Source organism: Poecilia formosa, unplaced genomic scaffold, assembly GCF_000485575.1.
Source record: "Poecilia formosa unplaced genomic scaffold, Poecilia_formosa-5.1.2 Scaffold185, whole genome shotgun sequence".
NCBI classification, from domain to species: Eukaryota; Metazoa; Chordata; class Actinopteri; order Cyprinodontiformes; family Poeciliidae; genus Poecilia; species Poecilia formosa.
Window position 1 is genome coordinate 224,678 of NW_006800124.1, and position 27,320 is coordinate 251,997.

At 39.5% G+C, this 27,320-nt stretch overlaps 1 protein-coding gene across 5 annotated transcripts in view; it reads right to left on the reverse strand.

Moving 5' to 3' along the window:
* LOC103147571 (ethanolamine kinase 1) overlaps nucleotides 1-27,320 on the reverse strand; it is a 45,634-nt gene that overhangs the window by 17,850 nt on the left and 464 nt on the right. For 2 of the 5 annotated variants that reach the window (XM_007565976.2, XM_016678571.1), the window contains exons 1-3: nucleotides 13,547-13,950; nucleotides 9,706-9,968; nucleotides 8,271-8,423 (exon numbers count right to left, since the gene is read on the reverse strand). In XM_007565976.2, the coding sequence (XP_007566038.1) occupies nucleotides 8,271-8,423; nucleotides 9,706-9,968; nucleotides 13,547-13,687 (557 nt within the window). In that variant the 5' untranslated portion in view covers nucleotides 13,688-13,950. Of the gene's footprint in view, nucleotides 1-8,270; nucleotides 8,424-9,705; nucleotides 9,969-13,546; nucleotides 13,953-27,320 lie in introns of those variants that run through there. The other 3 variants (XM_007565979.1, XM_016678570.1, XM_007565978.2) reach the window with 3 other exon arrangements.

Sequence of the window (27,320 nt, forward strand, 5' to 3'; positions counted from 1 at the left end):
GGCTTGTGTACAGTCTCTGGATGGGGGTGGATTTGGGGTGGAACCCTCCATGAATGGTGAGTAGCTTCCGAGTCTTAACATCTGTGGCCTTTATCTCTTCCATTGGCCAGCTAATTATTCCTGCAGGGTATCTGATTACTGGTAAGGCATAGCTGTTTATCACACAGATCTTGTTCTTGCCATTGAGCTGGCTTCTCAGGACTTGCCTTATTCGTTGGATGTATTTGGCTGTGGCTCCTTTCCACAGCCAAATACACCACAAGCAAATGGTGGGAATACCACTATTTGCTTGTGGTATTCCCAGGTACTTGTAACTGTCATCAATGTCTGCTATTGTTCCTTCTGCGAGTGAGACCACTTCAGTGCGGATGACCTTCCCTCTCCTTGTAACCATCCGGCCACACTTCTCTAGTCCGAATGACATCCCAATGTCAGTGCTGTAGATCCTGGTGGTGTGGATCAAAAGTCGATGTCTCGCTCGCTCTTGGCGTACAGCTTGATGATGTAAATGCAGCATATATATATATATATACACACACACACACACACATACATATATATGTTTTTAACAAAGAAAAAAAAGATTCTAAAGTTCATATTTGTGAAGTCTTCTTTAAAAGAACATTGAGGTAATTTATTATTTTTGGCAAAAAGTTTAATTTTGTTCCCCTGAGATTTGAATAGGATGTCACACAAAAGCCACTTCTCAAAATGGGAAAGACAGGAAAACATTCAAGTAAGCTGGACACAAAGGGCTGCGTCCTTAATAAATCTGCTATTAAGGACGCAACCCTCCGTCTCCAACCCCAAACCATGGATTCGTTCACGCTGAGTTTACATGCAACGGCTCTATTTCCCTCCTGCACTACCAGATATTTAGCTCTCAACTTAAAAGCTGCATCAAATGAACTTCTTTGTGTTGTTTCCATGATGAGGAGGTATGAGTTTGAAAACATTTCTCCATCGTGCCTGCTGCTAGCATGTGCTTGTTCTAAATGAAAATCAGCACTTTCTTCTTTGATTTCCAATTTTGACTTCCAATGATTCACTTCTTGCTGGTGGTTGAAGAAAAATCCACAGAAAAGCCGCACCGGGCTATAAGCCGCATGGTTCAAAGAGTGGGGAAAAAAGTAGCGGCTTATAGTCCATAAAATAAAGATTTAAGGCAGAAAAAATAAACAGGTAAAGTATAAAAGTTCTTACATCTTCTTCTATACAAATCAAAATGCTTTACACCTTAAAAATGTCACCAATTACGAAAGAAGCAATAAATTTTACGGTTCGTCAAATATGATCGTCAAAATCATCAAGCAAATAGGCCCATATGCATAATAATCCCACCCAACTAATTAATTTCAATGATAGGCCGGAGTCCAAAGTAAACTCGACAGAATATTTTAATTAAGATTTTACTGCTTGACCTGAATCCGGTCTAAATTTCGGGTCGGATTCAGGCCATAAATCTAAAATCATCAAGCAAATGTAGGTCAAAAACATTGATCGGTGTTCCAGTTATTATAAATCACAGGCAGATCTAAACAGGTGGGTTTTTCAGCCTTGATTTAATTGAAGTCAATGTTTCAGTAGTTTTGTAGTTTTCTGGAAGTTTGTTCCAAATTGCTGTAGCATAAAAAAATGAATGCAGCTTCTCCATGTTTGGTTCTGGTTCCAGGCATTCAAAACCAGAAGACCTGAGAGGTCTGGAACGTTGATACCATGACGACAGGCCTTTAGTGTACTTTGGTCCTAACCCAAAACACATTCACACGTTCTTTGTTCCAAAAGACAAATCTAAACTGGCTAAAATCTGTAATAAAAACTGGATATATGAAGATTGTGAACAGTATACCTCTGATGATAATTCTAGGAAGAATTCGTGGAACGGCGTTAAACCCAGAGGTGAGAAACCGGTGGAAAATCGGACCACAGCCCTGACGTCTCTGACCCTTCACTTGAACAACGTGTTTGTAAACCAGCTCGACTTGGCGAGAGGTCAAACATCCCGTCTTCTTCCCCCCTCTGTTGATCACTGCAGCGTCTTTAAGCGCCACAAGCCGATCCGTTTTTATTTTTTGCATGCCGTCAGTCTGTCTGCCTGGACAAGATGGAGCTCCTAGCAGTGTTATTTAAACACTACCTATTTATCCGACGGGGGACAAACAGTCTCTTGCGGTATTATACACACTTACAGACGTGATTTAGTGCGGCCTGCGAGGAACGCAATAAAAGCGAAAAGAGCCTCACTTTGTTTATGATGCTGACACTGAGGTTCTGCTATTTTTTTTATTTATACAAATCCACCTACACATACTGAATAAGTCCTGTTAGACAGAGATGAAAGAAATGTCAGAACGATATTGTGTTCAGATCAGGGTTATAAAAGTTCTGTGTTTTTCATTAATTTCAGTTTTATTTGGTTTTGACTTTATGTTCAACTTATCCAGTTAGATTTTAGGGTGTATTTGCTAGTTTTTGTTAGTTAATATTAGCTAAGTATTGTTTAGTTTCAGTTTAGTTTTTATGAGTTGTAGTTTGTGTTTACATACTGCATTTTTAGGTGCAGAATTCAAAAAGATCAAAGCATTGTATTGTGATTATATGCATGAATTCATAGGGGTAATGAATACCCACCAGAAGACACCATTTTTAGAAAATGTTTTCAATTATTCTTGAACAACCAACTGACTCTGGTGTTTTCTCACAACTTTGTTGCCGTTGCTGTTTTTGCTCATGAGCTCAAGTGCTACCTGGTTTATGCTGGAGTCGTAATTTGCGGGAAAGAAAAAAAAACAAAAAACAATTTTACATCAGTCCACATGTAGGCTAATAGGTTTTACAAACGCACAATATCGTTTCAGTTACAGTTTTTCCGTTAATTAACATTTTTATTAAGTTCGGTTTTTGTTATTTCGTTTTAGTTAAAGCAGCAGTATGTAACTTTAATGAAAAATATTTTAATTTTACCTATTTGTTGAAACTGTCATCATGTCGTGACAGTATGGATTGAGACAATCTGTGAAAAGAAAAGTAGTCAGCCTCCTCGGATTCTCCCAGCGCTAACTAGAAACAACTAATCAGAGCCAGGAGGCGGGTCTTAGCGCTGTCAATCACCCTGTGCTATGCTGCAGCTAGCATAGCCTCTTGTGAATCCTAAGGCAAGTTAGCATAGCCACCAATGACGGTGGATAAGTTGCTTTTGTGCCATTAGCACATTGAGAAGCGAGTATGTGAGGATGAGTGACAGCACTAAGATCCACCTCCTGGCCCTGATTGGTTGTTTTTGGTCGGGAACGGTTCATTTTTTCAGAAAGCAACAGTATCTCAGGAAGTAGGTTCAAAAGATCGATCTATTGACAGATTATCTGTCTCATATCAAACTGTCATGATAAATTACAGTTTTAACAAATATGTAAAAAAGGAGATTTAAAATATATATATATAAAATAAGTTACTGCAGCTTTAACTATAACAACCTTGGTTCAGATATCAGTCTTAATTCCTCCAAAGGCTGGAAAAAGAAGTTAAACAGATACTTTTATTCAAAGCTGACTCTATATTAATCAAAAATGTCTTCCTTTTTATTAGCTCCAAGTTCAGAATTGAGTGCTTTATCACATTTACTTGCCTATAAAATTCGACTTTGTGAGAACCCCCCCGCCCCCAACGACACGCACAATTCATCCGTATCCTCTCTAATATGAATTGAATAGTGAATCACCACTGATTCCTTTTCAACTCATCCCCCCGAAACCAACGCGACTTTTTTTGTCGCGGGAGCGCCCACAAACGGTCGGATTGAAAAAAAAACAAAAAAAAAACAAAACAAAATGAAAAGACCCGCGTCGACTTTTGAAATGGGCGAGACCTGACGCCTTGCCATCAGATCTTTTTCCTCTCCTTTACTCTGCTCATGAAACGCCGAGCGCGTCGAGTGCGTTCGCCTCCTGCTCCCTGTCAAGCCTCTGTAAAGTAATTAGTGGAATTTCCTCCTCTGGCGCTTCATTATGGCTGCGCCTTATTTACATACGATTTCAAACAGGAGCCGTGAACTGCGGATTTTTTGTTAATTTTTTCTCTCTTTTTTTGCGGTTTCCATGAGGAGTACAGGAGCACAAATGGGCGACCCAGCAGGGGGGCCCTTTTGGGAGAGAAAGAGGTTGCACTCATGCTTTCCATCGCTTTTCTTTCTTTGCTCTCTCTTTCTTTCTCTCTCTCGGAACCATGCAGCTGCTGCAGCCTCCTTCTCTCTCTTCCTCCTCCTCTTCCTCTCCCTCTTCCTCCCCCTCTTCACACAGCGGGTGGCTTGAGAGCTGAAGACCTCCTCTGCAGGTGCAGCCTCTTCCTGCAGCTCCCTCTGCCTTTTCTTTTACCGACTCATCTGAAGACCACATTCATATCTGCACTTGGATACACTCTCAAGTACCAAAAGTTTCTCTGATGCAAATTTTAAGAACCTTTTTATTCCCCCAATCCCCCTCGCTGTGTTTCGGCCTCTGTCTCGTATCTTCGTCTCTGAAGAGGCCAGTGATTATCCAAACAGACGCGCTCTGGTTTTAAATGCAAACGATCCTATATAAATAATATCTCATTTTCTTAAATGTTCTTTTTTTTTTCTTGCTGTAATTCCCACCCCCACCTCCACGCCCCCCCAACAGTCCTTGGTTTACGTCCTCATCATTCATCGTTTTCAGATCGTTTGAATGTCTCTGCTGGCGAGCGGCGCTGCAACTGTGTGAAATCATGGAAATGTGTCACAACACAGCACCATCTATTGGGCCTCTACGTGCGGTGCAGCTTATACTCTAGGATGTTCAAGCTACAGAGTTTGTTTTGAAAATCTGCAACAGACAGAAAAAACCCCGGAGAAAAACATAACAGCGGTTAATTGGAGGAGACTAAATAAGTATTAGATATACTCAAGTTGACCAAATTGGCAAAAACTCTCTACTTAGTTTGGAATCCAAAAGAATCCAAACTTCAAACTTTTTCATATTTTGCCACATGACAACCTCAAACATGAGGCCTGTCACGATAAGTTTGCTGGACGATAAATCGTCCCAGAAGATAATGCGATAAATGATAATATTGTTGGCATGATGAAGCAAAAACACATTCTCAAAGACCAATAAACTTTAAAATCCAATGTTGAGGGAAGTGATGGCAGAAATTTCACATATTCAAAATAAATAAACAAAACAGAACAAAACCAAAATAATGAATTATGAATGAAGAAAATTGTCCTTCAAAAATAAAAGGGCTAGTTCAGACTGAAGCACCAGACTGAAGATATTTGTCATTCTGTTTTTGGTAGAGAGAGAAAAGAGATAAATGATAAATCATGCAAATGGAAATTATTGAGTTTGTTTTAATTTATTATGCGATTAACTGACTTATTGTGACAAGTCTATGCACTATATTGTGGTTTTATGCAATAGAGTCATGCAAAGGTAGTGTTTAATTAAGAGTAAAAAAAATAAAAACATAGGGTCACAATTTGCTGTGATTACAGCAGTGGTGCGCCAAAGAGAAACTTCGGCCACCACAAGATTGGCCACAATTTTGGGCTAATTTTGGTTATAGAAAGGCATAGAGTCAATTTCTTTTCAATCAATACATAAATGTAAAGCCTGATGTATAAATCAATAATCCCATCATTTTTAACTGTGCTCTCCTAAAAGTTTTACTGGCACCCCCATGTGCCACTGGATTAGTAAATCTTGGGAGTTTGTCTCTGTCAGCTTTGCACATCCAGAGCCTGTTTTACCTCAGCCTGGTCATTGCCTTCCTACGCAATTCTCATCTCCCTTCAGTGCTCCATCTGGGATTTCTCCCATTGACATGGATTTCTCTGGTTGAATTTCAACCGGGACAAATCAGCAAACAGAGGAAGAAGTTGTGAACAATGATGCTGATTTTCTGTGCCGTTTTAGAATTGTAGTCTGCCTGTAGTTTTAGCAACGGCAGTGGAGGAAGTGAACAAAGTTGTTCAGTTTGTGTTGGCCAAATATTGAGTCAAAGATGTTTTAACCCTACTCCCCATGAGGTTGTTAACAGCTCACGCAATTTCCGGTAAGCTTCATTGAAATGGCGCATTACAGACATCAGGCCAAACGTTAGCGGTTGTGTAAACTTTTAAACTTCAACAGAGTCCACGCCTCCAGGAAGACCCTTGGCCGTCTCTGAACAGCCAAGGGTCCAGAATCTCTGTACAAGCAAAGTGCTTACATTCTGTCATAGATTTTGTGTTTGTAAATCTGAATTCTCAAGTCTCTGATGGCACTTTACTGCATGTGTTTTTTAGGGTTAGTAGACTGAAAAGAGACTGAAAACTACAGCTATTTACTTAATTCAGTTGGTTTTTCCTTAAATTGTCAGCAATAAAATACATTGCACTTTGCAGTGGAACAGCTCAACGGTTGCAGCTCTGTTGTAAAGTTGACATATTACCACTACCGGACTAGGGTAAACTACCTTACCCACTTTCTAAGAAGAGCCAGGCCCTCCCAGTGTTCATTTGCATGGACTTCTGGCCCCCTCAATGGAAACACAAACAAGGTTGAACGTTTGACCGATAAGGCAGAGCTTAGCAGGAAGCTCATGGCAGAGTGTCTGTTTCTTTGTAGTATCTGGAGGGCCTCCCATGACCTCTGTCAGAGATAATGCAAAGCCACTGCCATTACGGGCCACTCCCCGGCTTCAGCTGTTTGACCAATTCTGGCTCAGCAAAATGAAAAACTGGAGGACAGAAAAAAGGAGGAAAAACTCCCCCCACCCAACAACTGTTGACTGGAAACCTGTTAGCAGGTCCGAATATGTGAGAATGTGATGAAGGAACAGAGTACTCCTCAAAGATAAAAGCTGAAACTGGTTTTTATCAAAGAAACGATTGGAAAGAAACGACTAAGGCAGGCTGTTGTTTAAAACACACCAGCCCTGTTTAGTCCGATTGAATCAAACTCTAGTTTGTTTGCCTAGAAAGTCCAGTTTGTTTTGGGAGGTGTGAATGCGCAATCGAACTCTGATTAAGAACAAAAAAAGTGAGCTGTGGTCTGCCTAGAAACATAAGTCTCAGTTTGGTTGAAGTTAGTCTGGCCATTGCCTTCCTAGACAATTGAGTTTCATTCAAATCTTGCTTCACGGAACAGTCTGGGCTGTTCGCCAATCAGCGAACAGAGGGAGACGTTGTGAACGATGAAGTGGATTTTCTACGTTGCTTTAGAATTGTAGTCTTCCTGTAGTTTTAACAATGGTAGTGGAGGAAGTGAACGAAGCTATTCAGTCAATATTGGTCATGCCTCCAAATATTGATTTAGCAATAACAGCAGTCTTATTCGACTTGGCATTTCTTGTTTTCGCAATGGAGGATAGTTGCTTACAATGCAGGCAACTTCAGGTAAGCTTCATAGCATCAAACTGGAGCATTACGTACATCACAACAATGAACACAATTGGGTAACATGAAGCAAATGTTTCACAACAGCAGAGATTGTAGACCCTGTGGATGAAGCAAGGCGTAGAACTAGGGGCTGGGTTGTACCAGGCTAGGTTGAAAAGCAGGAAATGGACTACAGAGCAGAGCATTCTGGGTAAATACAGAGCTAGCTTGAGAAATGGCTCATGGTCTTTTCCCAAAGACAAAAAAGAGAAATCCTACCACCGCTAAAGTCTGATGCTATTCCAATTTTGTTTTTGTGAAGATGGAAGTTTTGTCTTCTTCAAAGGTTTTCATGTTTCCTTGGTGCAGTGCCGCCACAGGTGAGGAGGGTAACAGGTTTTTCAAAGGGTTTGATTCATTTGAAACAGCGCAGCGTGAAACAGAACCGCACCAGCTGAAAATGTCATAGATATTACAATTTTGGTTCCCAATCGAACCAAGTCTGCCGGACTAACAGGTGTGAAAACAGCCTTAAACCTTTTCACACCTGACTGAACAGTTGTGATTCACAGAGAAACCAAACAAAACCAAACAAAGATGAATCCACACCAGAAACATTTTCTGTCCATCTCTGTATTTCATTTTGAAGGAATTTCAGTTCTGCTCTCAAGGTAAGTCACCTGTCTGGTAAAGACTGAACCATTTTTTAATATGTCTGGAAATGTACAACCTTGGTGAATTGTCTTTGTAGCTCCAAGGGATGACCTCACTTTACATGTTGTACGGTTTGTTTTGATAGATTCAACAGCCACTCTTCTACAGCAACTTGAATATCAATGTTCATGATGTGGGTTTTTTTATGTTCAGGGTCGTTTTTATGCGGCTCGCTCTTTACCTTTTAGTGCACGCCTGCTCAGCTGGATTCCTGGTGATGCTGCTCTTCATCAGAGTCAGAAAATGAGACATCTTCGTCCAGAGCTGAGGCTCTGTCGGCTGGCCACGTTTTGGCTGGATCGAGTGGATTTTTCCCATCTCGGCTGCAATCAATCTGCAGAGAAAAGAAAAAAAGAAAAGAAAAAGAAACATTTTCTCAGATGACCCTGGCCAGTGCTGTTATTGCACAAACAAGCATTATCGGAGCAGAAACACAACTCCCTTTCCATTTAGCGTTCTTATCTTGTTCTTCTTTTTAAAATAATGGGCCTCCTTGCATATGTGACCTTTCATCCACTTGGTTTTTTGTTCTTGAGCCATCTTAGCTGGGAGGATGCAAAGTCTTCTGGGTAAGCCCCAGCGATGGATGTCTATTGTGGCCCTGGCTGTTCTGGCCTACTGTGCTGTTAATAATGGTGTCAGCCTGTAATGGACATAATGAATAAAACGAGCCAGGAATAAATAATATTGCTCAACATAACAAGTAAGTGAGCTGCAAAACCAGCAGAAAGTCCCTCAGGAGGACTGAAGAAATGTCAGGTGTCAAGTCATACTGGTAAAGTGTTCCTTTCTGTATCAATATTTTTTTTTTATTGCCACATCACTTTTGTGATTTCATCTTTTTGCAAATGTTTATTTTCTATATTAAAAAAAGACTTAAATGTCTTAAATTTGTGTGTCTAAAATGAAGGCATTAAATTGTCTTAAAATGATTTTAAAAGTTGGCATTGAATACGTCGATCACAGGTCTTAAATTTTGTCATGGTAGGACTACTAAATCTTGGATGCATTTGTATTTTGCATTTTTATTTTTTTGCAGGATGTTTCTGTTAGCCAAAAGTTTGAGTTTTCTCTGTATCGATATATAAAGATTTTTTGCCACATTATTTTTATAATTTCATCTTTTTGAAAATGCCCAATTTCTTTATATGAAAAAAAAACTGTTTCCAGGGTGTCTGTAAATGTCTCTTTTTGTCTTAAATTTCTTTCAAGCTAGCATTAAGTGTCTTAAATTTGACTTGCTGAAACTTGCAGATGCACTGCTTTCTTTTAAATAACTATATGTGTCAAGAATGTGGATGCAGATGCTGTTTAGAGTCAAAACCTTTTACTTGAGGTGGTCGGTAGCTAGCTGCTAGCTTGTTTTGGCGTCCATCATGGGTACATACAAATGCATCACCAGTTGGCTGGATGTTTGTCTTTGCCATTGGCTCACTTTTGTTGCCAACACAGACGAGCCAGCAGGATCCACCAATCATCCCCTGTATTTATGTTTAATATTTATGTTTAAATCTTAAACATGCTAAAACTGGCAGATACCCTGTTTTCTTTTAAATAATCTGTGTGTGGAGAGTGAAACTGCAGACTGACTGATTTTGCTGGGTGCCAGCAGAGACCTGTAGATGGACGGCTGTCGCAGCAGCTCGTCCTCCAGCACATTTCCTCGGACAAACTCGTAACAGATGCCGTTCTGGAAGCTGCAGTAGATCTCGGGCCCGCAGCCGTGCGCTTGGAAGACCTGGAACATCTCCACCTCTCGATCGCGATTCACGTAGAGCTCCGTCATTCTGCCGTAAAGTCGCACCAGAACACAACCGGGCTCCTGGAGAGAGCCCACGTAGCAGCCAATCAGCTGGTTGGTAATGCCTTCTGTAAATGTCTGCGGGGCAACAAGGTTCAGGAAATTGACTGTTTAAATCTGTGCATCTAAAACAATTGATATTAATGGTCAGTCAACGATTGTTTTCATTCATTCATTAAACGATTTTGGTTACACAATGCTGCTGTAATCTTAAATCTGAACTTTAACCAACAGGGTATGTAGAGTTTATACTGTATCACACTTTAGTATGAATCCTTTAAGAAAACTATTTCTAAACGTTAAACAGAAAGTCACGTGAAACATAAGTAATTTAAAATGATATGGCTACTAACCATATTTAGCTACAGATACAAATGAAATATTGTACACAAAACTAGACAAACATTGAGAAAGCAACATCATTTTTTACAAATTTGTTTCCAAGGCTAGAGAGAAATGCAACTTTCTACCAAAGAGACATCAGTAAGTTTCAACCAAACTTGTAAAAAAGGGAAGCAGAGGAATGCACACAGGTGTCCTCTTCACAGCACAGAGGTATTCCAGGACAGTCTGTCCTGCCCTCTTTGTGTACACTAAGATACCGCATTGACCACTGTTTGCCTCCTTGTTGTCATTCGACGGTTTCTCATTCTGTATCACGGTCCCTGAAGTATTTCTGAGCCTCCAAAGGGACACGAACACAACACAGTTTCTCATCTAGGTAGAGCGAACAAACATGGCTACCCTGACATCGGATCTATTATTTATGGTGAATGGAGGGAGGGCTGGTTTTGACATTTGTAATTGTGCTTTCTTTGTCCGCCGGACTTGAGTCTACTGTCTTCTGTTTCATCCGATTTACTGAAATTGATACTTGTCAAATAATCATGAGAGGAGGATCAACACCTCACACTGAGAAGTAGCCGTGTGAAATTTAACTGACTGTTGGACAGATCTGCCTTGTTGAGTGGTTAAGAGAGTCAGGGGAGTTTGACTGTTGAGTCCATATGTATTTCTGTACATGAGGGAGGGTTATAACCACAAACCTGAGGCTTGAAGCAAGAATATGAGGTGTGATGGTCACTTTCAGAGGCCATCCAATCCTGTATGCCCACAATTAAAGATGAGTGTAGGGATTCCACACAAAGTTCGTCCAATGCAGTTCTATTGATGGGTGTCCAAATTCAGGGGTCACATACTTTTAAAGACCTTGCCTACCCAGTCGATGTAGGCCAAGAAGACCAGACAGTCTCGCCATCTGAGTTATTCCTGCCCTTGACATATGCTCTTTCACCTAGCAACCGTGATGACCCTCAACACAAACTGGTAAAACTGTAGCTTAAATTTTAGTGTACCTACATTTAAAACTGTGCTCTTTTCCCACTCCATCTCCTGCCTCCTCATCCCAATCTTGGGAAACAGTAGGCTATGAAGGATGCGTGAAACCTGCCCTTCAAATCTGGGAAAAGAAGGGAGCATTTGAGGGCCACAATTGGACCTTGAACTCAGACAGACTGGATGTCTTCAAGCTGTGATCTTGAGCTTTCTCTGGAACAATTCACAATCAATTGTAAGGCAACTATGATGAGCTCGTCTAAGTCGGGAGAGTCGCCATGCATCGCGTCAATAAACATGTTTATTGTTTAGGTGGGGCCTTTAAGAAACAACAGGGATGTTAAAGTACCCTGAGAAAAAACTGATTACCGACGAAAACGACAAAGAGGACAATAGGAAGTAGTAGGAGGATGACGGCTTGTTTTTTTTTTTTGGACAATGTATAATGGTTTGCATCAAGCTAATGAAAGTGAAAATTTTCTTATTTACTATTGCTTTTTTCTCCCATATTTCTTGAATCGTTTATAGCATTTTTGTAACTATCCTTTAAGGAGTGTATAAATCATTGAAGTTGATTTACAGCATTGTGTTAAAATTCTTCCTTCTCTTTCAGATGGTAAACAAGATTATTGAACAGGAAAATAGCAACTAAAGAGGAAGCCAATTGAAAAAGCACTTGTGACAGATTGTACACTGCCCATGCCAAAGCACAGGTGTGACAGCAGGAACCGTCTGGCCTTACCCTGACGAACACAATACATCATTAAAGTGACTTGTGTGATCTGAGCTTTGAAGGGAAACATCTACTCCTCTGTGTATTTTCCAGGACCCGGTGTAGATTTAGAGGTCACACAGCTGATGTCCAGTCACCTAACAAACATAAACCCTATTTCTCTGAAAGATTGGACCTTGTGTTTGCACATGGGACCAGAATGAGGTTCTCTTGTCCTCAATGGATACTTTGAAAACGCACACACACACACACACACAAAAAACTTTCTACATTCTCTCTTTGTTGTCCAGTTACCTTGGATTTTCTCCAGACTTTTTTCTGAATGGTGATGTCTGACGAGGTGTCAGGCAAAGTTAAGGCTTTTGTAAATTTAAAGACAAGATTTTGCCACCATACATTTGATTTGATTTCAAAGCACTTTGAATGCAAAACGTTTGATTTGATTTCAAAGCACTTTGAATGCAAACGTTTTTGTACAAATATGCACAAAAATCCCAACCTAGACATTTGTAAATGGCCACAACAAAACAGGAAACAAGTCATACCACGGCATTTTGAGTAATTTCTAGAGTCTGAGAGTGTGAGTTTTCAAACATTGTCAAACACATAGAACAAGATCTGGCCATCTGAATGTTGCAAACAAAATCAAGGAGGAAACAGTCCTCAAAGGTTCAAAAGAGCAGATAATTCCCAAAAGAAAGAATCTATCACCGTAGTTCTATACTAAACCGTTTAAAATCTACTCATGTCCTTCATGTTTTCTGACCAAAACATTTTGTGATTAATTAGGTAAAATCAGCAAAATAGTGAGCAATACTCAACAACTTTAAACCTGAAACCTATAGTCACTTCCTGAAGCGCAACATGTTGAGCTTTTACTAGGTTGTCACACATGGCAGGTATCGACACAGTCAAATTTAGCGCTTTAGCATTAGCTTCCACTAAATACTATGGTGTTATAGCATGTTAGCGGAACTAATATTTATGATTGGCACTTTAGTGTTGGCTCACCCAACTCTTTAGTTAGCTTTGCCTATCAATGACAAACTTATAGGGTGTGCTGTGGTGGCGCAGGGGTTAAGCACAACCCACATATGGAGGCCTTAGTCCTCAACGCAGCTGTCGCAGGTTTGATTCCCGGCCTTGGCGACCTTTGCTGCATGTCTTCCCCCTTCTCTCATAACCCACCTTCCTGTCAATTAACTATCAAATAAAGGCTGGTAGAGCAAATAAAAAAAAAAAAAGACAAACTTATAAGCAAAATATTTAAAGATTTTTGTTTTTTAAAGACATGTATAAGCTTTCAACTGACTTTTATTAGCAAATTAAACAAATAGAGTAGCAAACATTACATTCTCTCTGCTTAATATACTTAAATTACTTTTGAATAGTGTTCATTGTGTGCCGGTTTTTTTTTTTTGTTTTTTGTTTTTTTTTTCAAATAGGAGCATCACCTTCTGTTTTCATTACATCACTTCCTGTCAGCTGTGCCTGAGCTTGGAGTTAAAAAGTAAAAGATTGACCTCAACAATCACACATGAAGCCAGTGGAAACAGACTAAAATCAGTCCGTACGGTCGGTGGCATACCTTCATCTGAATGTGCGGCGTCTTCCACTCAGGACGGAGTTTGCTCAGAAGGTCCAAGATTCCTCTCCGGGGTTCACGCTCGTCAACGGCAACGTCCAGATGGAGGAGCTGATCCCCAGAACCTCCGTGTTCCGGGTCCATTTCAGACAGAGAAAACAAACCTCTCAGTTACTTCTTTTGCCCTCTCACCAGCTGGAACGTGTCCAGATACGACGCCTGCTTAAAAGTTCGCCTGAGCCACTTTTTTTCCCCATACAGCTTTAGAATTTCTTCCAGTTTGCATTAAATGAACTCATCATTTAATGCCTCTGCTCGGTTCAGAGGAGCCATCTGTGGCACTTGGAAGTCGGTGAAACTGTTAATTTGTGTGACCCAGCAGCAGAGGCCAACGTTCCTGTGGGCATCTTCAGCCACTCTGCGGGAGTTTACTTATTAACTACCAATGGGGTCAAGTTCAGCAGCAGGAACCAGCAGGTTGCAGCCGGAATTTAATAGGGAAAAAGTAACTTTAGCCCATAAATGATAGTAATAGATGGAAGAAAGAAAGAAATATTGAAAGTGCTTTGCAAAAATAGCCATACCCTTTAATTTATTTAGCATATTCTCTGATCACAAGACAAATTTACTTTATGTTTGATTTTGTATTTTGTTATAATTTTTTTTGTTAGACCAACATAAAATAGAACATAAACTTAAAGAGGAAAGAAAGAGATACATAGTTTAAAGAAAAAAATACAAAGAAAAATCTGAAAAACGTGTCATGCCTTAGTGCTCATCTTCGGTGAGCCAAGAATTTGTAGAACTACATTTTCAGGGCATTGCTGTAAATCGTGGAACATGCAGAGATAAAATGTTTTTTGCAGAAACTGCTCTGTGAAACAGCATAACCTCAGACGGATTGAATGAACACAGGGCGTGAACAAAGATCCCGATTTGGTTTGAGCTCTGCTGTGAAAAAAAAAATCACATTACACTACCCCAAAGCGCCTTTTTAAAATTTTCTTAGTACAAAAACTGATGTAGATACCCATACATGCACATGCTATTCTGCTGTAAACACTTGTAACCAAAATTAAATTCCTTGTTTTTCTAAAAAATTGTGGCCAATAAAGTTGATTCTGATACCATGCTGTGACATGTAAGCTAGCCTCGTAAAAAAACAGCCTCTTGTTCTACGCTTTCCTTCGTCCAGAGGGTTTGGACTAAACGCTATTAAGAAACGATTCCTTCCTGGAGCGTGGACTCTGTTGAAGTTTTAAATCATTGGATCTGATTTTACCCAAATCTAACGTTTCCAGAAATTGCATGTGCTGTAAGCAATGAACCCCCACTGCGAAGAGAGATACGTTAAGCCGAACAAGGCGCTTGTTCTTGTTTCGACTTTACCTGCTCAATATTTGGAAGTGTAGCCAGCATGAACGGAGCAGTTTTGTTCACTTTCTCCACTGCGATTGCTAAAACTACATCCCAGTGACAATTCTAAAACAGCGCAGAAGCCTTCTCCTTCTGTTTGCTGATTGGCCCAGTTGAAATTTTACTCAAGAAATCCAGCTCAATGGGAGAAATCCCACAAGGAACAGTGATGGGAAATGAGAATCAAGTGGAAGGCAATGGCCAGGCTGTGTTCACTGATTTTCTCTTACAAACTTCTGAGGCCATAACAAGACAAACTGAAAACTACGTAAACACAGATGGACTCCATTTAACTAGATGACCTCCGTAGGCTGGCAGGTGAATTGGATTTTATGCAAGATTGTCAGAATAAAAGGGATTCAATATAAAAGTACATTAAGCCTTCAATGAAAAATAAAAATAAAAAAATACCCCACATATTATTATTGAACTTACAGACTACTTTGTGACGGAATGTGGAAAAGTTTAAGGGCCATGAATCATTTTCCTTTACTCTATGGAGTTAATGACATTTAACTTTAATTTAAAAAGACATTTAATGTAAAACTAAAAATTCCTGTAAAAAAAACCAAAACATTAAAATCAGTCTACGGATGTTCTTCCTCTGTGCCTTAACTTAGAGACAATCCTAAAGTAAGTTTGTAAAACTGAATGTTTCAAGTTTTTTTTTTTCTCATGAAGGCACATGAAATTTTCCTGCAACGTTGATGGACACTTTGTAACGCCACTTGATTCCAAAATTTTACCAACAATGAGAAACTCGGGTTACAGTTTATTTTACCGAGCTCCATTTAAAACGACTCTATAAACACACGAAAAGTCTGGCCAATTAAAAGACTTTCGCTCTCTAAACATTTTTCAGATGCATTACGTTTGGCTCTCCTGGCCTGAGCGAAGAGTTCAAAGAAAAGCTGGAGCTATTGTCCGTCACATTTAAATATCATACAATCAAGCAGTTCAAGCATGACCTCTCCTTTTAGCTCAATGCCATGAAAGGTTCCCACGTGATCAGTCTGTAAGCACTGAAACGGATTTTGGTAAACACTGGAGCAGCATGTTTTCAGCCTGTTAAATTATTTACGTGCTGGCCCAGTGTTTACCACTTTGCATCATTACAGTAATTGCCTAGAAGTCACGAACGCGCTGATCGTCTCGAGCCGTATGCTTTGCAGGCTTCCAGACCCAAATAAAATTCACTTGCCATCAAAGGTCGTCTCATCATCAAAGATGTTGAGTATTAAAAAGAGGGATGAGTGTGCTGATTAAAAATGTAAGGGTCAGAATGGAGGGCTGGATTCGGTGTGTGTGTGTGTGTGTGTGTGTGTGTTATTTGCTGTGAATGCGTCTCCTCAAACACAGCTGAATGGGGGAATTATGGAGAACAGATAATGGGTACAGTAAGCCACATGTGACCACGTCACTTTGTGTGGACCCCCCACAGTTTGATAGGCCCATGACTGACTTAAAATAAGTTTAAAACACGAATTGACTATAAACTACATCTCCCAGTGTATTCCGATTGCTACCAGACGTTACGGCTTCTCGCCACCAGAGTGCAACAGCTTCACCTCAATCCGATTTTTGATTTTGCCAGTGAATAAAACTGAGACATCGTCAAGCTAACCTGAAAATATCCAAGAAAAGAAAACTCAATGCGCAACGCAGACTGTTGTTTCAATAATTTGAACAATGGGGAAACAAATATCTGTACTTCAAGGTGAAAAACCAGTATGTGTTTTGTGTTCTGGGACAGTTAAAGAATACTATATATGTCAGCACTTTGGAACCAAAATGCTGACATATGGAGCTAAGTACGCAAGATCTAGCCTCCAAGAAAAACAAAAAATTTGCAGCAGAATTAAAAGGCAGACCATTAACATCGCGGACCAAGTTAAGTAAATAGCCGGAAATTTAGCGACACAGCTGGATGAAGAGATGTGCTGCTATCGAACTTTTTCATTAGCTGTGGATAGGAAACCCTAGATGTAGCTGCAGGTTGTTTTTGTCCATTTTAACTGCTTCATGATCCTGATCTCATTCAGATGGACACCTTCATCGCTGTCTACGTGTGTATTAGCAGTTTGACAACCTAAAAAACAGTTATAAGAAAATAGACAAAAGGTACTGCGCTACAAAAATTAGAGGGTGATTGTAGTGAGTGGGATTCTTACCACAGCGAGTCTATACTTACCAGTGATTACCGCAGATGTTCCAGTCAACGCCATAAATATGAACGAGAACACAAAGTGCATATTTCACAAGATCTCTGGCAGAGACTTGATAAATTAAAAGGTATGGAATTTTAATTGCATCATTTATACTTGGAATTCCAATCAAAGAAACACACAAAACACAATAATGGATGATTAATGAGGTTTTTGTGCCACAAATAAGGAACAAACAGCGCTTTAGCATTGAAAACTAACAAGAAAGAAAAAAAGTATTTAATTATTTCCATACCATCAATGTTAAAGAATTATGAAATGAAAACATTATTTTTAATCTATTGCAAAGGAGATGAGTTTTAATAGGATGTGATGTTTGTTTTTTTTCTCTTCTTTGCCTCTGTAGGTTCAATAGAGAACTACTATGAGCAAATACAGAGAGCCTGAACTCTGAAAATGACCTTGGCATTTAAGTAGCTGTTAAACCAAATAAGATCAGAATAATTTGATTGAAAGTGTAATAATCCAAGAAAAACTACTTCCAAATACTTCCTTCGAAAAATTTCCTTAAAAGAAGTAACTTTTTGAAAAACATTAACAAAGACTCTTTGAGGAACAATATGTGATAGAAATACTGATGAAGCATGTCTACATTCAGTCATCAGGACCACGAATGCCATATTCCTTTTTTTTTTTTTTTTTTAATTATTTTTCTTAAACCTTGAAACCAATTTTTCAGATGAATTGACTAAACAGCATACCTCGTCAAAGAGTTTTGGAAACAAGAATTAGATGTGCAGGATTGAAATTTTAGCTGGCTTTTCCTCTCAACCCCTCAAGGTCAAACTTCTTAAAGCTTTTTGGCAGCGCTGGTAGTTTATTAGAATCGGTCGCCTTCATGGCACAAACCACGAATTGTAAGTAGAGTTCAGATCAGGGGCTTCAGAAAGCCTTAAGACTTTTAAGTAGGTTTTTTTCTTGTTATTTTGTTAATAATGATTGATTTGTGAAAGCAGCAAAAAGTCCCAGGGATTGAGTACTTTCTGTAGACACTGCACACTTTGGTGTTGTTGGTTTTATTCGCTGAAGATATTAGTTACGTAATCTTTCTGTGAAGAAAAGCTTATGGTCCAAATAAATCATTAACAGACGAAAACCAATGTTCATATGGTTTACACAGAAATTTTACTCTATATTATGAGGCAGCATTAAGAGAAAATAAAAAATAGATTACTACAAGAATAAACTTGTACGAGAATAAAATCAAAATAACTCATGAGGATGCAGTTGAAATAACACAACAATAAAGTTGTTATAATGTAAGAATAAAATAAATATTTTGAGAATAAAGTCGTAATGCTACAAGAATTTTATGACTATGGTAGCATTATGACTTTACTCGCGTAATACTAAGAGAATGTTCTTTTTCCTTGTACAGTTTAATTCTTGTAATATTGCGGCTTTATTGTCGTAATTTCACTTTTGTTATTTTCATAGCGCAGCCCTAATACTCCGTCGTACTCAGTACTTTGTCAGCTGCCTTTGAAATTTAAATGACTGTCCTTCATTTTGAAATGCTTCATAAACCACAATGTCTCCATTTCCTCCTTCTCATCATTTTCCTGTCCTTTAGGAGTTCTTCAAATTAATAATAATAACAATAATAATAATAATAAAAAACAAACAACAGCTAAACCTCTCATTGCATGGCAAACAGTTGTGTCCTTTATCAAAGAGCTTTTCGTGGAGAAGAGAGACAGCAGCGCTTTGTAGACATTTAACCTTTTTATATAGTCTTACAATTGAGGCTCTCAAGGCCTTTCATTTGTGAAGTTCCTGTGGAAAAAAAAAATCAGGGAGCTTGGACTCATTTTACTACCAGTACAGTATATTTATATTTCGGCTCCAATCAAAATCTAGCCAATATGCCTTCCCTATGTATTTTTCCCTCTGAGCCATGCCTCCCCACTATAATTTCCACAGACATTTTGTGTGCAAATGCAGTAATAGACACATTTATCACATCAAAAGAGATTCAATTTTCTTTTCAATCATCCACCGGTATGAATAGCGCCACATCCTCACTGGCCAACAATGAGAGGCCATTACCGTGAGCCAACGGATGACTTCGCCTTCTCTCTTTATTCAAGGGGAAAAGTGTGTCAAACAGTTCTCCCGAAGCCAAACGTTTGTTCTAGGCAAATAAGAGACGGCTTTCAGACAGGTTAGTGTCCCATTTTATTGTCAGACAAACGTAATTTTTGTGTGGGTCGGCAGTAATCACTGGGCTTGAGACACCGGCGGGGCCCCCGGTGACAAAGGCAGCAGTTAGTCCATTTAACACTCTAACTCTCACGTCTGCCGCGGACCGCCGAGGACAGACATGACGCCCGCCGTCTCTTCACTACGTAGAGAGGGTGACATGTAGGAATCAGGCGTCGGCTCTCGGGAAAAGGAGGCGAGTGGCTGGGGGGGCTAAGTGCTGCTGATTTACAAGAGCCACGAAAATACTTTGCATCTGCAATTAATCGTCACCAAGAGATCAGCTGTGTGGATGGGACACTGGAATGAGTATTGTACTCATTTTCTTCTGTTGCACTTTGATGTCATTTACAATCTGTAGGTTTTATTCCACTTTGTCAATACTCATGAGTATGAGTATGAGTCAATACTCATTTGGATGGACCTTTCTGTTATTATTCTGTTATAGATTAAAATATTTTAATTGTTTCCCAATTTTTCTTGTGTCACCTGTTGATAACTAATAAAAAGCTATAAAGTAGTGGTGTGTAATCTGTCACAATGAACAGCAGTTTCCAGCTCCATATTGTTGAAGACCCAGCATTTTGAAAAACGCTGCAAACATTTGACAGAGTACAAAATAGTTTGCGCTACCTGCCGCTTTTGCCTGTTTTCCCTGTCTAAGCTGAGTGATTATTATTTTTTGAAATGCAATTTTGAGAATTCATAATCCTTTGTAATTATTGTCCCTTTGGTTGTTTTATTTTGAATATTTAAAATGTTTTCCAGTTCCAGTGTTAAACGTTCTTTAGTTGTTTTCAATCTTGTGAGTGGATATGCTTGCATTAATAAGCCCTTGTTATTACAGGAGTTGAAAATGGACTCAAAATAACAATATAACTGCTTATCACAATCATTTCTGGGACAAGTTATTGTCCAGCAAACTTTTCACTGGCTGTTTAGACAAATTGATGAATTGGCCTCCCCTTGTTCTCCTTTGGTGGCACCACTGTTCATAAAACGAAAAGCTATTAGGTGGGTCCGGATTTGGCTCCATCAGCCCTACAGGATGCACAGTCCTTCTCAGAGTATATTTTATACTGCAAGTAAGTCTAAAGTGATGCCCAACAACTAAAATGAAAGAATGTTTTGGTAAATTTATATTTACTTTTACATATATACATAAAGCTGGTGTTCTCTAAACAATGTAACGTCATTGAGTGGCGTAAGCATCTTCAAAACCACCTGCAAGGCATTAAGCATCAGTCTTGACTTGCTGTATTCTGTCTGTAAAATAAAACGGTGTGTGCCACTTCCTTAGCGCCCTGCCAGGCCGCCAAGCCACTCAAGCCGCAGCAGATGAGGTCATCCATGCACCGAAGAACTCACTAAACCTAAATGTATTTCTAAATCTGATCTCAGCCAGTTTCTCTTTTAATGTTGTCACCATCGTAAAATTCTGTCATGTTTTTGCCCACATGGAGCCTCGAAGTAGAAGACCATGAGGTACTGTTTCTTTTAAACAACTGTATAATTATTACAGACAAATAAACACTATGACTGAATGTCCAGTTGAGAATTTTGCTAAATGCAAAGTTTTAAAAAAAGTATAAATAAAAAACTAACTTCCCATGAGTCATTTGTCCTGTCAAATGACTCATGGGAGTCATTTGACTCCCATGAGACTTTCTTTCTTCAAAGTCTTCTTTCTTTGAAGAAAGAAGAATTTTCTTTCTTCATAGAAGAAAGAAAATTCAAAAGATTACATAATATTTAATATGCATCTTTATTTTACTTTTGTTAATGTGGATACAACAGCTGTGTTTCCAATACAAATGTGTGCAAATCTTTATCAACTTTCTGCTATTGTTGAAAACACAACTTTGCAATTGTAGTAATAAATAATACGAAATTAAGTTAAGATCACACGAGAATAAGCTTGTACTCATGATAAGTCATTAAAATCATGGCAATGGATGTAAATAGTTACATGAGATACATTCATATTTCAGCCATGGTGTTGGCGCTCATCAACTATCATCCATCAGAGGAGACATCAGCGTCTTATTCAGGCATTTCACTTGGGAGTGGCTACGGGAGCGTTTTGGGGACATTGCAGTCGGCGATTTTAGAGAAGAACTATGGATACAACATGTTGGAATAACACACAACTTTTTTATGAACTGTGAGATGCTGTGACAGCTCTGGTCGAACCAGCTGCACATTGTCCAAAACCACCCTCCCCCCCCCACAAAAAACCCCATCATCCTACTATTTCCTGTCGTCTTCTTTGTTGTTTCCACCAGTAGTAGCATCCGGATGTTTATCATGTGATGCAAAAAACAAAAAGTGTCCATTGCAGTTTGGCTAAATACACCTATTTTGACATGGCCAAAAAACACCTCATTCTAGCGCAAGAAATGAATCGACAAACGTGAGTTTCTTCCAAATTATGTTTACATTATGCAAAATTATTTTCATAATTTCAATTTGTGCAATTCTATGGTTAACTGAAGCACAGGTAGAGTTGCGCTCCAAAGCCTTCATATCTCTGGAGCACAGCGAGATTCACTGATTATGGTTTTCAAGCCAGAGATGATGCTCTGATGGAATTTTTTTTTTTTTTTGATTGATTGATTTAGTTGCTTTCCAATGTACTCTTTGTATTAAGTTTAAAAAGTTCAGGGCGTTTGCTTGAAGTGACAGATGACAGATCACTGTCATCACTGTTTAAAAAAAACTGGAAGACAGAAAATATGTTAAGAGGAAATGAAATGTAACTCAGAATTCTTAATGTTTTTGAATAAGAAGACAAGTTAAAAGGTGGTCATTTTATTTCAATGTTTAGTTTTTGTTCTGACTAGCGTCTATTCTACAGATTTAAAGCAACCTTAAATAGCCACGATGATGCATAGAAAAATGATGAATAATGCATTTTGACCAGCACTTGGCAGTGATTTATTGAACGACTAGCAAGTGTATTATACTATACAGCTTCATGTAAAGACATAGTGTAAGCCACACGGTCACATTTTGTCTTTGTCCATTAAATATGTATAACAGGAGGCTGGGCCCTTGACCTTGGCTTTAGAGCGAGCGCCGCATCACTTTATCTTGGAATAAAAAGCGAGACTGCCAGCAATTATAGCATGTTAATTACATATTCACTTTCATCTAGTGAAAAATCACACAGCTCTGCCCTCAGAGCTGCTGTTGGGTTTCTTTTGATGAAGGGGGGTGGGCGTTGTACTGTATTTGAAAAAACATTGGTCAAGTACCCCGTCTTGTTAACATCCACTTCGCCGTACCTGTTCACGCTCAATGGGCTTCGTTTGATCAGCCGACGAGAAAGTCAAGAAGAAATCCGAAGCCACACGCTCCAATAGAAGGAATTAAACAAGTAATGATAGTGGATCTTGTTTTAAAGCTCTGCAACGCGGCAATCTATTAGGATAGAGGACGGCAATTTTACTGTACGGCATGTTTGAGTAATTCCCCAGTTGGGCTGTTAGGCGCAGACATCCCCCCTTTTATCCCAACACCCCACCTCACTCTGTGTCAGAGAGCAATTGAGGCAGAGATGGTAATGTTGCCACACTTATGGGTGAGCAGAGCTGAGCAGCGCTTTCCGCATGGCAGCCGGTGGAGAGGGCAAGCATTTCTTCTTCTGCTCTGGTAAATGAAATCCTTCGGAGGTGTTTCACAGGGCAGGGGAAACGCAAACAGAAAAGGAAGCCACATAAACACATATTTGAAGTTAAATTGACTAGATGAAAGGCGCCGAGTACCGAGTGGAAATGTTATCTGATTTGGGACGTGATAGGAATGTCGGGACGTTACAGAGAAAGGAAATAGAAATGCAGGGGTTGTTTTTCTTGTTTGTTGTTTTTTATTTTATTTTTGGTTAGATGGACATTTTCACCTATAGAAAAAAAATGCAATAGCTTAGTAAGGATACATTCAACACATGTTCATAAGAATGAGGTGAGATTTTAGCAGTATCTTCAGGTAAAACTGGTAAATATTTGACAAACCACAGATTAAAAAAAAAAAATTAATTGTAGGATCATTTTGTTTGTGCATTGCAATTTCAAGATGTTGTATTGTAAGGTAGTCCAAATAGTAAAAAGCAACATTAAAAACGATCCTTTATGTGCTTTCCCAGATGAAACTAAGGATGTTTTAATGCCTAATAGTCTGGTAGTATCAGGTTGATTGGGAAAGTTGCAACATTTGTTGCATTTCCAGCTGGTGTGGTTCGCTTTCACACTGCACTTTGTCAAATGAACCAAACCAATTGAAAATCCTGCTTACCTCCTCACCTCCCTGCCAGCATGCCTAGGTGGGACCCATATGGGGGAAAGCTGGGCATACATATGGGTCCCATATGGGTTTGTCCGTGGGTTCCACGATGGCCCCAAATGGGTTTGCCCATATAGGGCCACAGTTTACATGGGCCCTACATGGGCCCTAAATGGGCAAACCCATGTGGGCCCACCACCATATAGGGCCCATGTATTGCCCATGTGGCCTACAGGGCTGTGGCAGCACCGTGGCAAGGAAATGACACAAAAACCTCTAAAAGACACAGAGTGCAATTTTTCTCTTAACAAAATGTAAACAACAATGGAGTGGTGTCAGATTTTAGCATTTGTAGTATTTCTTCCAGTGGTCCAGTCTGCTTGGCATTTGAACCGCACCAGAGTTCACTTCACCCAAATCGAGACCTTGGATTTTAGGCAGACCAGAGTTAACCATTTTGGTCCACATCAGAGTTTGATTGTCACGTCACCAAAGAAACCGGGCTTGTTGGTAGTAGCTGCTGACTACTTCATGGCAACCAAAGAACTACTTCCTTTCTTTCTTCAAAGTAAGAGCCTCTTTGACAAGAATTAACGTGGCACTTTAAATAACGTCCTCTCTACTAAAGCTTCTTTTTCCAATCACTGCTCATTAAAAATTATGTCTTCTTTGGATAACAAAAAGGGACATGACAACAATTTGTTCTTAAAACAATTCATGGACTTAAGTTTATACTACTACCCACTCTTTTGAACGTTTACCATTTATTTGTAATTTATAATGTTCAGTAAACACTGAAATACAAAATACTGTCATATTATTTAAGAAGTTCCTTGTTTGTACTGGTCTGGCAGCAATCAGGCCTGGCTGTTACTCATGAAAATAAACTCAACTTTCCAAAAATTTGTTGTAAAATTTGATTCTCTTTTAAATATTTACTCGTTTCAAAAAATGAGACAGGAAATTAAAAGTTAATTGTTGACACTGTTGTATATATTTTGTCATGAAGTGATAACTAATCAGTGTTTCGAGTCGAGAATGCCCAGCGGCGACAGGCAATCTTCGCCACTTTGGGAAAGCAACTAAAATCCAAAGGGAGGGAATAAAAAAATAAAAAACTCACTTAGCACACGGTCAACATTTTGGAAATTGGAAAAGAAAAAAAAAACCAAAACAGACTAATATGTCACTAAAAATATAAACACTCTAGAGACTAGACAAAACTGCTACCGGTCCAAACTGGCGTCAAACACACTTAAGTCTTGTCAGACGTTTAAAACCCAAAGGCGATGGATGCTGGGCTGTAACACGATATGTTCCGTCATAACTGCGGACACTGACAGTTTGTCCACGCAGCCCGGCGGTTCGCTACTGTCTGCAAGTTATGGGCAGCTAGCAAAAATAATAAATAAAATTCAGTCGCTCGGTCGTCTGGTGGAGAAACAATCTGTCCTCAAATCCTCTGAGATGCTTAGACAGAGAGAGAAAAGTGGAATTTCGCCATGTGTGCGTGTGTGACCGTGTGTTTAAATATATTTGGCTGGTAATGGGGCCGGGGTGGAATGGAATACCTTAATGAAGACGACGCGTGAAAAGAAGCCAATGGGACCAGCGAGAGAAATGTGTGTGTGTGTGTGTTTGTATGTGTGTATTGTATTATTTTACTAGTGTTGTGGGGAAATGATTTAATTCCTTTGGCCATGTTATTGACTTTCCAACACATATAAGCTTTTTTATTCTGGGTCTGCAAGAATTTTAGTTGCTTTCCCGAAGTGGCAGGACATTATTCAAGTGGACAAAAAACAACTTTTTTGAGCATCATGTTATAAGGTTTTTCCCTCATCAAAAACATATCTGGAGTGTTGCTTTGATTCTTTCATGCATGTTTGATAAATAATTTAATCTCCATGGCAACCATTCAGCTGTGCAAAACGCCTGAGTGGACCTAGCACCGCCTTCGATATGCAGCTCCTCCATTGAGCTGCGGTTTCTAAGTTTCTGCCTGACAGACCAGCTCCAACTTGCGACTCCCACACTTGGCTCCTTCAAACTAGCCAGCAACAATTAGCAAACACCTAGCGGAACTGTTGAGTGCATTATATGAGCTCCTCCTCAGTGCAAATATATAAAAACAACTTTGTTAAAGGGTTAATGCTGTGATGACTTCCTGAACGCAGTTTCAAAAAAAGCAGGAGTTTCTTAAAAAGATAAACGTCCAATTTCAAGGTGTTAAATTACAAAGTCAAACTTCCTAAGTTGTTTTTGATAGATATGCAGCATTTTTATAACTGAATAGTTACTTGATTGTGCTATAAAATGATACGATGTGGCTATAAAATATGTTTTAAACAAACAGCCAGACCTACAATAAAATATCAATGCATATTTATCTATTAGAATGGCCCAGCTAAAGTCCTGACATAAATCTAATTTGAGGCCAGTTTGAAAATTTATGTTCATGGATGCTTTCTAAAAGTGCAAAGCTTGTGGACACATAATGCAAAAAATGACTAAATGAGCCATTTAGTTGATTTTGATAAATATTCTTTTGTATGGTCTCCCAGAGTGAGTTTGGTTTGATCAGGGATCAGAAGCTGTAATCTGACTAAATGGAGATTAGGACTGGAATCAGTGGAAACGGGATGTTGTATCACTTTTAGCCTGTCAGCCAAAGGAATTCCTCTTCACACAAATCTGAGAGTTTCACAAAAAAAAAGCAAAGGCTAACGCGTCTGATTCTGAAAGGCGTTTCAAAGTTCGAAGGTTTCTATCATTTTTCAGCTCCCTCAATTAAAAACAGCAAGACAGAGACGAGAAAAAGGGCAAAAAAGATGTGACACATAAAATATTCAAACCCTGAGAGATTTAAAGGGAGAAGTGTCTTCCTGCATTCCAACTCTTAAGATGCTTTTCTTTCACAAAATGTCTCTGACATACGCTTCCAGGCTGAGAAGATGACAGAAAGTTTGACTCTGGGGGGCGGGGGAGCATTGCCTATTCATGCACGCGTAATTAATTTTATCGGTTTTAACAAGAGGGATTGTGTTGATATTCACCGAGGTTTTCCTGTAAAATAAAAATAAAACCAGCTAAAGCCTCGTTGGTGTTTCTTTTCTCGTCCCCATTCAGTCGCCACCTTGTAACTTTGGCCCTTTTCACTCGTGGAGGAGGTCTACAACGGAACGTACAATGTGTACCAAAGACGATGGAAAGGGAGGAAAGTGAAAGTTCAGGAGCGCAAAAACCGAGAGAAACTCAAAAGCTACAATACTTGGTCCTCGTGGTCATGGTCAAGGCAAAACAATATCAAAGGAACCTGTGTTTTTAGGCTGTCTGTTTAGTCCTCCTCTGCGTCAATACATATTTCATTGGTTCTCAACAAAGCGAGGCAGGAGCATATTCTATCACAAAAGCCTCTGAACGCGGTCCCACGTGTACAGCTGGACAACTCACACGCGCGCGCTCCCCTCTCGCTCGCTCGCACACACACGCGCGCGCGCGCGAAGCATTTGAATTGTCTCGATACGTGGTTGGAGTGTAACAAGTCCAGGCTCAGCATATGCCCTTAGGTGAGAAAAAGAAAAGCAAGAGGACCCTCAATTGTCTCTCCGAGGAGAGGAAGCCTTATGGAGAAGAAAAAGAATCAAAGAGAT